This window comes from Phyllostomus discolor, chromosome 7 (genome assembly GCF_004126475.2).
Source record: "Phyllostomus discolor isolate MPI-MPIP mPhyDis1 chromosome 7, mPhyDis1.pri.v3, whole genome shotgun sequence".
NCBI lineage: Eukaryota > Metazoa > Chordata > Mammalia > Chiroptera > Phyllostomidae > Phyllostomus > Phyllostomus discolor.
In genome coordinates, this window is record NC_040909.2 from 10,646,495 (window position 1) to 10,660,345 (window position 13,851).

Genomic DNA, 13,851 nt, shown 5'->3' on the forward strand with positions numbered 1-13,851 from the left:
CCATGAAAATCAAAAAGGAAAAGTAAGCAACATGCGGGCTACGGGAAGTCATAGGGATTAGGGGAAACGGGATGCAGTTTTCAATGGAGTGGTCGAGATGGGTGTTGTTGAGGAGGTGAGGTGGGAGCAGATATAAAGGCAGTGACAGTGGCAAAGGCAGATGGATGGTAAAGAGTCTTCTGAGGATACGAACCAGTCCAAAGACTGGGGAAGAGAAGGGGTGCAAACGAGGCCAGAGCAGGCAGAGTGAGAAGCCAGCTGGTGGAGGTGGGTCCGCAGAGGTGAAGGGGAGGCCTGTGAGCACTGGGGGGACTAGAGCTTTGCTCTGAGAGAAATGGGAGCCATGTGAGGACTTTGAGCAGAGGAATCATGTGACCTGACTCTGAGGAGTAAAGGTAGAAGCGGGAAGCCCAGCTGTGAGCCGTGGTGGTTGCCATGGAAATGTGCCTCTCAGATCTGCTGCTGTAGGAACCATAGTTGACTAATGGTCCCAGCTGCCACCTGTCTGGATTCACCACCGCATTCACGTTCATGCCAAGACCATGCTATCCCTCCATGTCAGAGATACTGTTCCTGAAGGATATGGAACTCCCCTGTTGGGGGCTTCGGCTTAGGGACTCCACAGAAACCTGGCTGAGACTGCCTGCCACACCAGCACTAGTCGGGGGCTCGTCCTGTCCAATCCTGTGTCCTTCCTGCTCTCCTTCCCCAGGTGTCAGCCCTGTGTCACAGTCTGAGGCTCTCCCTGCCAACTCTATTTCTTCCCCCTTATTCTTCACAGGCATTTCACCCAACCAGTCTTTTGCAACCTGGTGCCATAGTATGTGCTTTTCAGAGAACCCAAACTGACACGAAGGGCCACTGCCATCATCCAGGCTCCCAGATCAGGCAGTGGTACAAGAGTTGGTAGACAGTGGTCGCATTCTGTATACATTTGAAGGTAGAAACAATAGAATTTCCTGATAGGTTGATTGTTTGTGGTGTGAACAAAAGAAAAGAGCCAAGGACGGGTCTAGCTTTTTGGTCTGAGTGACTGGAAAGAAGATGTCATCATTGGCTGAGACAGGGAAGGTCTTAGAGGTCACATTAGGAGTTTGCTTGGACCTGTTCTGTTTGAGATAGCTGTGAAACATCCAAATGAAAGTTTCGAGTGGGCGATTTTATATGAGTTGGGAGTTGTGGGGAACGGTCTGCAATAAGGAGCCTATAGATGATATCGAGAGGCATGCAATCTGATGAGGTCACCAGGAGAACAAGCATAGATGGAGAATAGAAGATGACGAAAGTCTGTGAACCCAGGCATGCAAACTTGACGGGGAGGGGGACAGAGGAGAAACCTGGAAAGGAGATGAACAGGAGCCACAGTAAAGAGGAGGAAGAGCAAAGGTGGGCTCCTGGAAGCCAGGGGATGCAGGTACTCTGTGAGTCAGGACGAAGCCAGGATGGGTGGGGAACCCACATTCTCGCTTATCCAGAAGAGGTTGTTCTGGCACACTCTTTTCCCTCCTGTTTTCTCTCCTTCCTTTACAAAAAAATTCTTTATAAAAAATTCCCTCTCTGGAGTCCTTTCCTACCTCTCTTCTTCCCTTACCTTCTAGTCTCTTCTATTAAAGGCTTAGCTCTGATACCAAAACTACAGGCAATTTGGGTCCTTTCAAACAGAGCAGTGGGTTATTTTTGGAAACTCCAGAAAAGCTCCTACACAGTGATAAAGAAACTGGCAGTCAGAGGGCACTTACATGGAATTCGTCTCTCCCCCTCCTTCTCCTCCTCTTTTGCCAAGTGGACCTGGTTTTCCAGGTGGGTTTAGGGGGTTTCTGCATGAGGTGAATCCCTCATACTTTTGTATACATTCAGGCAGTCAGATACTTTAGTGTCTCCTTCTTCATCTTGAACACAGTCTCCCGTTTGACTCATGAACACGTGAGATCCCTGGGTGCTTTTTGGAAGTAAGGGTGTAAGGTACAGTCTTTTATGGGACTGTGTAAAAACTGTTCAGGAATTACAACCATTATCTTTCATTCAAATTTTGCATTAGAGAAGACTCGAGCCTCATATAGATTAAAGCTTGGATGAGGTTGTGGTAATTTCCTGTTCGGCTGCAACTGGGGACATAGTGAATATCCCAGCTTGGCCTCAAGGCTCCTCCCCCAGTGGCATTGCACTTTGTGGGAAGGTCATCCACTGAGGGCCGCCGCCGCCTTGTGTTCTCAAGTCCACCACTCGTGGTTTACACCCATCCGTGGAAACTTTGTCGGCGTCATCCCACACGTTACAGCTCACCCTGGTGGTTCACCTCTCCGGCTGGGAGGGCACAGAGTCTGGCTCAGAGGCGTGCTGGGGCTGACTTGTTCTGACTCCCCAGCAGACTCTGCACATCTTTTTCCAACTCTGCACCCGGGGACGTCATGCTGGTGGCTTGAAACCGGTTGGGGGAGGGAGAGTACGTGGAGGTAGATGAGGAATCTATGCTACCGAATCCAGCAGACAAGGAAGTCTGTAACTGCTCTAAGTGAAGAGTTTCCTGAGCCTTCGGTGCCCCCTCCGCCCCCCAAGCTGACTTTAAATATTTGCATACTGTAAGATTATGTTCTTCTTCTTTCTTCTTTCTTTTTTCTTCTTTCTTCTTTCTTCTAACTTTGGCAGCCTAATTGTATGCCATGGACACAGTAGGTACTTAGTAAATATTTCTTGAATGAATAGAAACATTCCTATTATAACTAGTAATCTGAGTTTTTCCTAAGACATCCTCATTATCTGAGTCCAGACAAAGCTCCTCCTTCCAGCTTCCTGCCCCACAATTTAGCTATGTCTCATGACACTTCCTGCCCTTCGGAGTAGGTAGTGACCATGAAATGTTAAATATAACGGTGGCTGCCTTTCTAGGGTGGCTTCACTCCGGCCCACCCCGCCCCCAGCTGTGGAGATGCCTGCAAAGCTGTCACAGATTATTCCCGTATCTGTGTGGCATGTTTCTGCTCAAAGTCTTCTCATTTGCTCTTCAGAGCTACCTTGTGCCAGATACAAGGCAAGGAGAGGAGGCCAAGGCCTGGACATGTGGAACACTTTGATGACACACAATTTCTAAGGCACAGAGTTGGAACTAGAACTCAGGGCCTCAGACTCCTAGGCCAGGCCAGTTTCCAATTCCAGCCTGTAATCAGACAGCTTCTGAGGCCGTGGCTGCCCTCTGCTGTGTCTGCCCCTTGCCTGTGTCTGGTGTGTGTGTGTGTGTGTGTGTGTGAGAGAGAGAGAGAGAGAGAGAGAGAGACAGTTGGGGCTCCTCTCCACACCTGTCCTCCTCCTCAGGTCTCAAGGTCATTGTGGGGGCCTTGCTGCGCTCTGTGAAGAAGCTTGTTGATGTGTTGGTCCTGACTCTCTTTTGCCTCAGCATCTTTGCCCTGGTAGGTCAGCAGCTCTTCATGGGAAATCTGAACCACAAATGTGTCAGCAAGAACTGTAGTAACATCAGTGACTTTGAAGGTAAATTCCCCATCTTTTATTCCTTAGTTCGTGCAATGTTAACTTTGTTTTATCCCCACTCATACTATCTGCATGTATGCATTACAGTCTCCTAGGAGCAAGGGATGACCTCATCCATCCAGGGTTCTCATGGGGGCAGATGCGCGTCTTAGAGAAATTGCCTCATTCTTTGGGTTTCTATGGAGAAAGAAAAGCCCAAAGTCACACCCACAAGAACAGTGTCAGCTCCCGTCCTTCCCCCAAAGATTTCTGCCCGCTTCTTTGACATGTTTTGCAGAAGTCTTCAGAATGCCTGGATTTGGCCAGAGCAAACCAGCAATTACCCAGCTCCTAGCCCCGAGTATTTTCTCCAATGATATCACCTCTTTCTACTCGGCACCTTCTCCACACTAAGATCAACCCTACACCAATTTCATGTGTGCTGAGTCTCCAGTGGCTACACTTTCTCCATGTCTGTCTCAGTTTATGAGCTTCTCATGGGCTGAGTCTGTGTCTAGCCTCCTTTGGGGGGATGGTCTCTACTTCAGTTTTATGTCCTGAGAGGCAACATAGTGGGCATGTAACTGCTTTCTCCTCCTCCTCCTCTCTCTTCCTTTTTCCTCCCCTTCCTTTTCTCTGGCTCCTCCCTGGTGGCTTAGGCTCCAGTTCCACATTGGACACCCACTTTTGTCACTTTAGAGGGCCCCGAACCATTGTTTCAGGTGTACTCTGGCATATTTGCTCTTCTCTTTCATTTCAGTGGTTTCTTTTTTAACTGAATTTGTGATTCTTTTCTTCTCAGATGGGTGCTTTGAAATGGAGGGTTCTGAGTTCAAATTGTGTGGCTTCTGGTCAGAAGGGTAAGAAGCTTATATTCTCCATTTTCCTCTCAAGCGGAGCAGCTCTAGACCTTTTAAAGTGGTGTGGCAAGTGGTCTTCGTCTAGTGATTTATGGAAGTCGGTGATAGTCGTTCTCAAACAGTACTGACTGTTTCACATGTCTAAGCGGGTTTAGATGCGCATTATTACATTAAAAAGTATCTCGGTTTAGAGCAGCTTTCTTCCCCAAGTTATGTTGAATTGTTACTTATCAGAAACCTGCTGAACGTGGAGTACTATTTTGACTCTCTGGAGTGGATATTCAAGGCTTTCAAAGGTCAGAGAGGACATTATGATCGAGAGAGCCCCACGAAAGTCTTGTTTCCTGTTCAGTGGCACCACCCTGATGCTCGACTACCTGTTTGCGGAGCTGTTGACCGCCACTGCCTCTACGTACACACGTAGTTGGATGTGGGCTCATACTCATCCACCTCAGCAGCTGGGAGCTCTGTGGCCCTTCTTTCTTCTAGGACATTAGTGGGGAAATTTACTGAGTGTATGTCTAATTAAGATAATATGCTAAGTGCTTTGATGAAGTAGACCATGTTCATTCCTCAATAACAAATAGGTATCGAGGGCTACTGTTGTGCCAAGCTCTGTGTTAGGCCCAAGGAACACAAGTGTGCACAAGGGAGCTCTGTCCTCTTGGGGTGACACCTGGCAGTGAAGAGGGATGTAGAGTAAATCCTTGAAAGCGTGAGGAGTGTTATAAGATCCTGAGATCCTGAGAGAGATAACAGGGGATGTAACCCTGTTTGTGAAAGTGGGGAAGGCTTTTCTGATGCCACTTGTGGTGACCACAGGTTCAGATGAGGTCAAATCACAAGATGTAATAGGTTTTAATGTAACACAGGGTTTACTGAGCTCACTAGAGACCACTCCACAAACACTGTCCTCACACAGGGCTTCTGGGTGTGCATCAGTGGGCCTCGGGAGGATCAGTGCCAGGGGGGAGAGGAAAGCTGGGCTCTAGGGAATGCTTTTCTTTCTCTGTTCCTTCGTTTCCCATGTCTAGGGCTTGTTCCTCCCAATATGAATGCAAGAACACCAAAACGAATCCTGACTATAACTATACAAATTTTGACAACTTTGGCTGGTCTTTACTTGCCATGTTCCGGCTCATGACCCAAGATTCCTGGGAGAAGCTTTATCGACAGGTTATTTTTTTATTCTTTCTCTTTCTCCCCCCTTTCCCTCCCTCTCCCCTCACTCTCTCAATATGTCTATCATTTATTTATAACCTACCATCTATTCTTTACCTTCGTCATCTATTCTTCATCCTTAACAGTGGTACTAATAGATTATGCTTTAGAAATTCTATTAGAAACATCAAAAAATTATGAACATGATATGTGGAAGAATAGTACATAAACACTTTTCTTCCTGGAAATATGACATCTTTCCAGATTCCTGCCTGCCGGAGGTTCACCCCTAGCACTTTAGTTTTCATGCAGTATTGCTATCACTCTTGCCTTTTTAATTAAAAAATGCAAACACTTGAGAAAACTATTGGAAATTCACTGAGACAACCATGGGTGGTATCTCCTCCCTGAGAGACAGGGTATCAGGAGTCTCTGGGTAACTGGGGACGCTGTAGATGCTGCTGTGGGTAGCTGAGCCAGCCAGTGCTGGGGAAGACCAATTCGTACTGTGTAATTTCTCCTTGGCATGATGATCACCCCTGGTGACCCCTGGTGACAGAAGGCGTCCGATGCCAGTGTGTGCTCTGTCCCTTGCAGACCTTGCGTACCTCAGGGCTCTTCTCAGTCTTCTTCTTTGTGGTGATCATCTTCCTGGGCTCTTTCTACCTCATTAACCTAACCCTGGCCGTTGTCACCATGGCTTATGAGGAACAGAACAGGAATGTAGCGGCTGAGACAGAGGCCAAGGAGAAGATGTTCCAGGAAGCCCAGCAGCTGTTAAAAGAGGAAAAGGAGGTAGGGGGCTTCTGGGGTCGGAGAGTGGGCTCTCCTTAGGGGTACTCCAGAAGCCATGGGGTCTGAGCTCGGGCTGCTGTGTTAGGCCTGGTCGTGGCTCCCCACTACTGGTGTTTTCCTGAGAATTGAAACCCCTTGCAGACTGGCTCTGCTGCTATTGCTCACTAAGATGTCTAGACACAGGGCTCTTGGGAACAGGGAACCCTGTTTGGTTGCTCTTTGACCTCCCGGACCTTGGGCCTTCTAGGACAGATTCCAGATTGCTGGCTATGTGGTCAATAATGGTGGCTCCAGAGACAACAGCCATGATTATCTCTCCCTTCTTGAAATTCTTGTCAAATATATGGGCCATTCGCATTGTTTTCCTGGTATCTTTACATTTCCCCAGTTCAATTCTAAGATTTGCAGGGCAGGGCCCAGGTTTTATACTGCTTCTCACCTTCCACAGAGTCCTGCTGGGGGAAATTTATTGTATGCGCTTAACAACTGCATCACAGGCGCAAACATTTACTGAGTGCCCGGCACATACTGAACACAGTGCCAAGGGCTGGTGACACAGAGCTACGAAAGCATCCACCCTGCCTGCCTTTGAGGGCTGCAATTTCCGTGGGCAGACAGGGCATGTTCCCAGATACATAATGACAGCGGTAGCATATTTAATTGGGTGACACGCAGTCTACACGGTGCAGTGCTACCAGAAAAGCGGAGAGAAAGCTCAATAAGGTCAAGGTGATTTGCAGTGTTTCACAGGGGGGTATAATCTGTTCATTAATTACTTTTGTTCTTTTTCTAAGGCTCTGGTTGCCATGGGAATTGACAGAAGTTCACTTAATTCCCTTGAAGTGTCATCTTTTTCCCCAAAGAAGAGAAAGCTATTCGGTAATAAGAGAAGGAAGTCCTTCTTTTTCAGAGAGTCTGGGAGAGAACAGGTTCTAGGATCAGATTCTGACCAAGATTCCCAAAAACAGGTATGTTTTGGCCAAGGAATTAATGATAGGTCAAGTTGTCAGTCTAATTGAAAGGATTGATTTATTCACTTACTCATTTATCCACTCACTCATTTGCACATCCTTTCTTTCACCTATGTGTCTATTCAATTACCCATTTATTTACAAACCTCTGTTTAAAGTGTCGACAGTGTTCACTATCTGCTTGGCCCTGGGATAGGTACTGGGTGTGCGTGAGATATACAAGAGAAACAACTCATGATGAAGACACACTAACAAAGAGGCAGTTGCTATTCAGTGTGATGACTGACATGATGACAGCTCTGGGAGAACGGCATTCCCGCCCAAGCAAACCCTGAGACATCAGAGTGCAAGCAGATTACTTAGAAAGTGATGCCAGGAAGCACTGAGAGGGGAGGAGAGAAGTGATACCGGGAAGAGAGGATGATCAGTTGAAGTGCATTATCAAGCCAGTTGCCATTAAAGATACTTGGAGTTTAACCTCCCTGGAGTGGGGGTTCTAGAATATTTGTATGCCAACTTTGGTCCATTATTGGTTCGAGACTACTGGGGTCAGGAGAGAATAATTTTCCTACATTTCTGACTTGCTGTGCAGTAGGGCAGAGGGGATTTGGGTCACCAGAGAAAGCCCTCAGGTAAGGCCCAAGGACCAGCAACAGCATCTGCTTCAGGTAACCAACCCGGACTTGGTGGGGGCTGAGGGGAGGGCAGTAGATCGGAAAAGAGTTCCAGAGGAAGCAGTGGCAAAAGGAAGAACTGAACGCTACGGGAAGAGAGGACAGTACATGCAAGGGCCAAGGCCTGGAAGCAAAGCAGAGCGGGAGCACGTGGCCCTGCAGAAAACTTGCAAGTGTGTTTATATGTGTTCGACGAGGTGGGAGGGGCGGGCTACAACAGGCTGTAGTGGTGAGAGGGGAGCCCTTCGCAAGAGGCCTTCAAACCAAGCTAAGGCGTTTACTCTCTTACACTGAGATCAAGGGGTTAAGCAAAAGAGTGACGTGACCAGATTTACAGTTTTGCATTGAAGAGAGGGGGTTGGAGGAGGGCAAGACTAGAGTCAGCCAATTAAGACGTTGTTGCAGTAATCCAAGTAAGAGGTGACAGTGGCTCAAACTATGGTTAGAGTGGGGAGGATGGAGAGAGGTTAGCGCATTACAGTAATCTACAGAAGATAAAATTCGGCAGTTGACCAATTGACTAGATGTAGAGGGTAGGGATGATGGCCAGTTTATGGCTTTGGTTGACTAGATGGAGGGTAATTGACCGAAACAGGAAAGGAACTTGTTCTGGGGATGTTGAGGATGGCAAGTAGTGTTGGACTGTCAATTTTGAGGTGCTTATGGGGCATCCAAGTAGAGATATTGAATAGTCAATTGGATATGCAGAAATGATGTTATGGGGGGATGTGCAGTGGAAAAAATAGCCATTCTTATCATTGAAATGGGCGATGTGTAAACATGTTTGAATTGTGGAGAACAAAGTCAGAAATGGGGAAGACGTTGGAGATACAGGCCAGGGAATCAGGGCTGGAGCCAACCCTGGGACAGGAGGGAGATGAAGTGGGCAGCGGGTGCATGCGCATGCCTGGGGGCGGGGTAGGGAAGGGGGTTGAGGGCCCTTTGCCGAAGGAGGTGGGCAGGCCGTGCCCACTGCTGGGAGCAGTTCTCTGATGCAGCGGCAGGGGTGGGAGGCTCCTTTGCTGTCAGACCACAGCCTATTGAAGGCATCGCAAATACTTTTTTATATTTTGAAGTTTCTCCTTGTTCCACAAAGACAAGGACCCAGACATCTAATGTAAAGTGTCTTTCCCTTTTAATTAGAACAGGAAATAGCTACAGCAAGATTATAGGTTGCCTTTAGAATAGCTTATCACGGAAGAGTCACTCCCTCTGGGGCTCTGGTTGGTCAGAAATTTGGGGAAATAAGTCATTATGGATACTCAAGTTTCCTGGATAGCTGAAAGTTTATGTTTTTTAATTGCCAGAGAACTTAGAATTGTAGGTAGGGTAGAGCCAATAAGCTCTCGGGCACAGCCGGAGAGAGTGCTTGAGGTTTAGTACATAGATTTTGTGTTATTTATTTTGACTGTTTTTTTTTTTCCATTACTAACTGTTTCAACATCTATTTAGGGAGTTGTTCAAGGCACTTTACTCTTTTGCCCCAGTTCACCTTTTTAAATTCATCTCCCCCTCCCAAACATTGCTTCCAAATTAGACTTTTGATTGCTTTCGTACCCTGAACCACTTGTTTTTGTAAAATTTTGTTTGCTTTTGTTGACAATGAATAAATCACAGAGAAAGAAAAATTTCTGTAGGTAGGCCTCTAGAAATGTACATATATAAGAAACATCAGTGGTCAAACCATCTTTCTCTTATTTATTAAACATGAAATACGAAAACTGAGCATCTGTCATGCCATGATGTTGAAACAAGTCAGCCTCTATAAAATGTTGAACATCTTTGCTGTGTGTGGCACTGAAACTCAGTAGTTGTGAAGTTTTGGGGAGGGGCAGCTTCTTCCCTCAGAAGGTCTACCATGTCCTCTCTTCCAGCCACACCTCCTAGAGCAAACCAAACGGCTGTCCCAGAACCTGTCTGTGGACTTCTCTGAAGAGCGTGGAGACCCTTTTCAAAGGCAGAGGGCTCTGAGTGCTGTCAGCATCCTCACCATCACCATGCAGCGTAAGTTCTGCCTCCCAGCCCAAGGGAGGGCCTTACTTCAATGCTGTCCTTCCATTCTCCCTCTCTTCAGCCCCGACAGAAGCCCTCTGCCACCCTCTGACTTCTTGCAAAGAGCAATTTCCCATGCCTTTTTGGAGCATGTGAGCAAAGTAGTTTGGAAGAAGTGGGTCTTCCACATAGGCCCACTACCTGAGCACTTGGGTAGTGTGGGAACTGGTTAGACAGGTCCAAGAGCACAGATGTAACCTCCTGATTAGGCCAGGCAGTCATAGGAGGTCTCAGTGACAATGATGGTCAGCCGAAGAAGAGGAGACATAGAAGCTTCCAGTAGGTGGCAGTTGCCATTGAAGTTGGAGTTAGGAATCTGGCATGGACAATAGGCCTGTGTAGACAGGCTGGATCCATCTGATGGACCTGGTTAACAGCAGGTAACAGGGACCCAAATAAAGTGTTGGTGTTCAGGGGAAGGACTCAAGTCCCTGCAAGGAGAGTGTCAAATGGGTTGCTTAGCACTTTTGTGTGATTTCATCACCTCGTTTGGCCTGTATGTGTCCCTGAAACGGTGGCAGGGAGCTCAGAGGTGCTTTCTGACCTGAACTCAACCAGCTGGTAGAGTGTCATTTGTCTCAGTGCGCCTAGACGCTCCTGTCTGAATGTGTCTCCTGCCCCTGAGCCCTGGTAGCTTCTTGTGCCTCTGTTGCCGCTGTCAGCGTGGTCTGCCGTGAGGGAACATGACGTGGGCTTGTGTCTGTCTCTCTCCTGGGTTCACAGCATAAGCATAAAGACTTGCATACAAGTACTTGACTATGTGACACGGAAGTTGCATGTGGAAAACCTTTCTGGCTCCACAGTCAGTGCCCTTCCTGACTGATCACGTTGTGTCACAAGAGACCCCGCACAAGAGGGAGGAGGGAGTGCACTGGGGCAGAGAGCAGCCAGACTGGTTCAGAGACAATTTCTCAACTGCTCTTTCATTCTCCTTCTCCAGAGCAAGAAAAATCCCAGGAGCCTTGCCTCCCATGTGGGGAAAACCTGGCATCCAAATACCTCATATGGGACTGTAACCCGCAGTGGGTGCGCTTTAAGAAGGTCCTGAGAACCGTGATGACCGACCCCTTCACTGAGCTGGCCATCACCATCTGCATCATAGTCAACACCGTCTTCATGTCCTTGGAGCATTACAGCATGTCTGACAGCTTTTGTTCTATGTTGAAAACAGGAAATTTGGTAACTTTGCGCTTTTTTAAAATGTAAAACATATTTCAAACTTTGAATTTTCTCTTTCAAAGTCTAAACATTTTCTAAGTGGCCTAGCCTAACCTAAGTCTTTGGTCCCCTTAAGTGGAGTAATGGAAAAAGGTGACTTTTAGGATTTTGTGTTTACCCAGTTCAGTAATTTCTCAGGGCCCCTGTGTTGGCCCCTGTATTATATTAGTGTCTTTTTAGTCATCTAGTAATGACTGAAGAGTCATCCAGTGGTAAGCCAGAAGCAAGTAACATCTTAAAATGTCGACTGTTTGGGATAATTAAGAAAACATTAACCATGGTCCCTAGTGATACTGATGACATCATTTGTCACAAAATAATGTGATGTGACTGCCATTACTCGGTATTATTCCCTTGGAAAGATGAGTCAGGGCCAGGCAGCTCATGGGGTGGGGGTTACTTTCCAGGAAGGGGGTGTCCGGAGCTGGTGGTGTGGGGTGGGGTGGGGGCAAGGTTCCAGACTTGGGCCTGCTTCAATGTGTTTCTCATTGGTTGGATCTAGTCTCTGTTAGGTTGAAAAAACTAAGATAAGAGAACAGATTTTTCATATTTTCTGAAGAAGACATTTTTCTTCCTCAAAGGCAAATTAGTGTCCCAAATATCAGAAATAACAAATAATTACCCACTGAATGTTCTACCCTAATTAGGTAATGAGTTAATGGACTAAAAATCTTACCAGAATGTCTAGTCCTTTCTTCTTAAAGCTTTATTTTACCAATTAAAAAAGCAATGCATGCTTTAAAAATTTTTTTTAAATAAGGAAAAATACGATGAAACTCATTTCCTATGGTCCTACTAGCAAAGATAATCATTTTTAGCATTGCTGAGTATTTCTAGGCAGGATGGATGGATGCGCGCATGCAGACATGCATGTATGTACTTTTTAATTTATTTTCTCACATTGATGAGGATCTGCTGTACCTATTGAATCAGGAGTTGGTTCACAGAGCTACTTCTATGCATCAAACTTAGGATGGTGTAGAACTGGAGACGGGTAGCTCTCACCCTCAGTCCCACATCCCTCCCGGGAGGACAGGGCTATAGGGAGACTAAAGTCAAGACCAGGGTGGTTCTCCTTACAGGTAGTCTGTGTCTAAGTTCCTTTCCCCCTACTGCCTTTGGGAAGAGGTACCCTGTGGGGTGTGCATGGATCAGGTTAGATTCCATGCTGCATGATAAACCTAACACACACTGTACCTTCTGAGAGTTGAGAGGTCCTCTGGGCTCCAGTGCATTCAGCTGTCTCCTGCTCAGGTATTCCAAAAATGGGATGGTGGTGTTGTTTCATTTGGAAGCAAAATGCTGTACTTTCTTAGCCATGCTTCCTGCCTTAACAAAGTCAGCAGATGCATCTTTCAGCACCTCCTGGTGGCTAGAGTTATTGGATAAGTTCCAGAGAATACCCAGAGGACCCAGAGTCATACTGCTGGACAGGGCTTTGAATATGCAAAGGTGGTCTCTCCATCACTTCATCAGCTCATCCAACTGTGGGAGATGACAAAAGCTCTCCTCTCAGATCCTCACCAATGAAGCATCCTAGCTGCAGAGATGAAACTGCGTTTTGCAGTCAGAAGCTGGCTGATTAAGTGACTTCCTTCTTCACCCTGTCCAGAGGCAGCAGGGCACACAGGGGCATTGTTGGTGTCCCTGAGGACACAGGCAGCAGCTGCACCCAACGCCTGAAAATTGATCAGAAACATGTAGAGCCGAGCACCTAGCCTGTGCTTCCACTCCACGTGTACCATTCTCTAGACACACAAGACCAGGGTAGCAGCTACTCCATCTGTCATGTCCTTTGGGTGCCAATGGAGGGAAGCCTGGGAGCCTTGAGTTCCAAAGAACATACTCAAGCTTCTCTCCTCTGATGGGTGGACGAGGATTGAGCTGGCTTATGGAGTTCTCTGGGATTGGACTTGGAAATGGACTCTCTAGGCTTCAGGGTTGCTCGAATCAGGGGAGTGTATCGAGCTCCTAAGAGGCTACAACAGCAGTGGAATTGGATCACAAAACCAACGGTCCCGAGGTGTCAGGGAGACTGTAGGGCTAGACATCTAAAGCCTGAGGAAGAGAAATGTGTCCGAAGGGACCGGGGATCAGTCCGGTAAACTGGAACAGGTGACACAGCCTGCCTTTAGGTGCTAGGTAGGCAGAAATTTTTAAAGGGAAAAGATAGATATAAGCTTTGAATTTTATTGGCCACCTTGATTTCTTTTTATTTGCCTATCCTTTATCCATTTATCCATTTTAACTTATGTCATTTTATTTTAGGGATTTAAAAAAATAAGTCATAAGTAATTGAATTATTTATAAAAACAGATCATCTGTTACTTTTAGTAGGGAGATTTAGTTATTAACAGATTGTCTTTCTTTTCTAGAATTGTAGAGGAGAGTCTTTTAACTGACAACACTCTTAAAGGCTCTTACCCTTTTTTATTGTGTATTACCTTATAACTTTCATACTATTGTTTTTCTCGTTTTTATTGTGTATGTGTGTGATGGAATGTGCTATTTGCTATGAGGAAATGCTTTGATTTATCTTCAGAGCTATAGAAGATAGATTGGGTTTTGAATTTGGCTACATTTTGCAAGTTTCTTAAGTCTGTGTTTACCTAATTATCAAAAACAAGACAAAGATTGTTTTTGCCCATGGAAAAGACA

General features: G+C 46.5%; 1 protein-coding gene across 1 annotated transcript in view; it reads left to right on the plus strand.

Annotated features, from left to right (window-relative positions):
- SCN11A (sodium voltage-gated channel alpha subunit 11) overlaps positions 1–13,851 on the plus strand; it is a 77,908-nt gene that overhangs the window by 23,546 nt on the left and 40,511 nt on the right. The window contains exons 7-13 of the mRNA XM_036030496.1: positions 3,310–3,483; positions 4,265–4,322; positions 5,357–5,498; positions 6,081–6,278; positions 7,073–7,246; positions 9,798–9,927; positions 10,916–11,154. Of these exons, the coding sequence (XP_035886389.1) occupies positions 3,310–3,483; positions 4,265–4,322; positions 5,357–5,498; positions 6,081–6,278; positions 7,073–7,246; positions 9,798–9,927; positions 10,916–11,154 (1,115 nt within the window). The remainder of the gene's footprint in view (positions 1–3,309; positions 3,484–4,264; positions 4,323–5,356; positions 5,499–6,080; positions 6,279–7,072; positions 7,247–9,797; positions 9,928–10,915; positions 11,155–13,851) is intronic.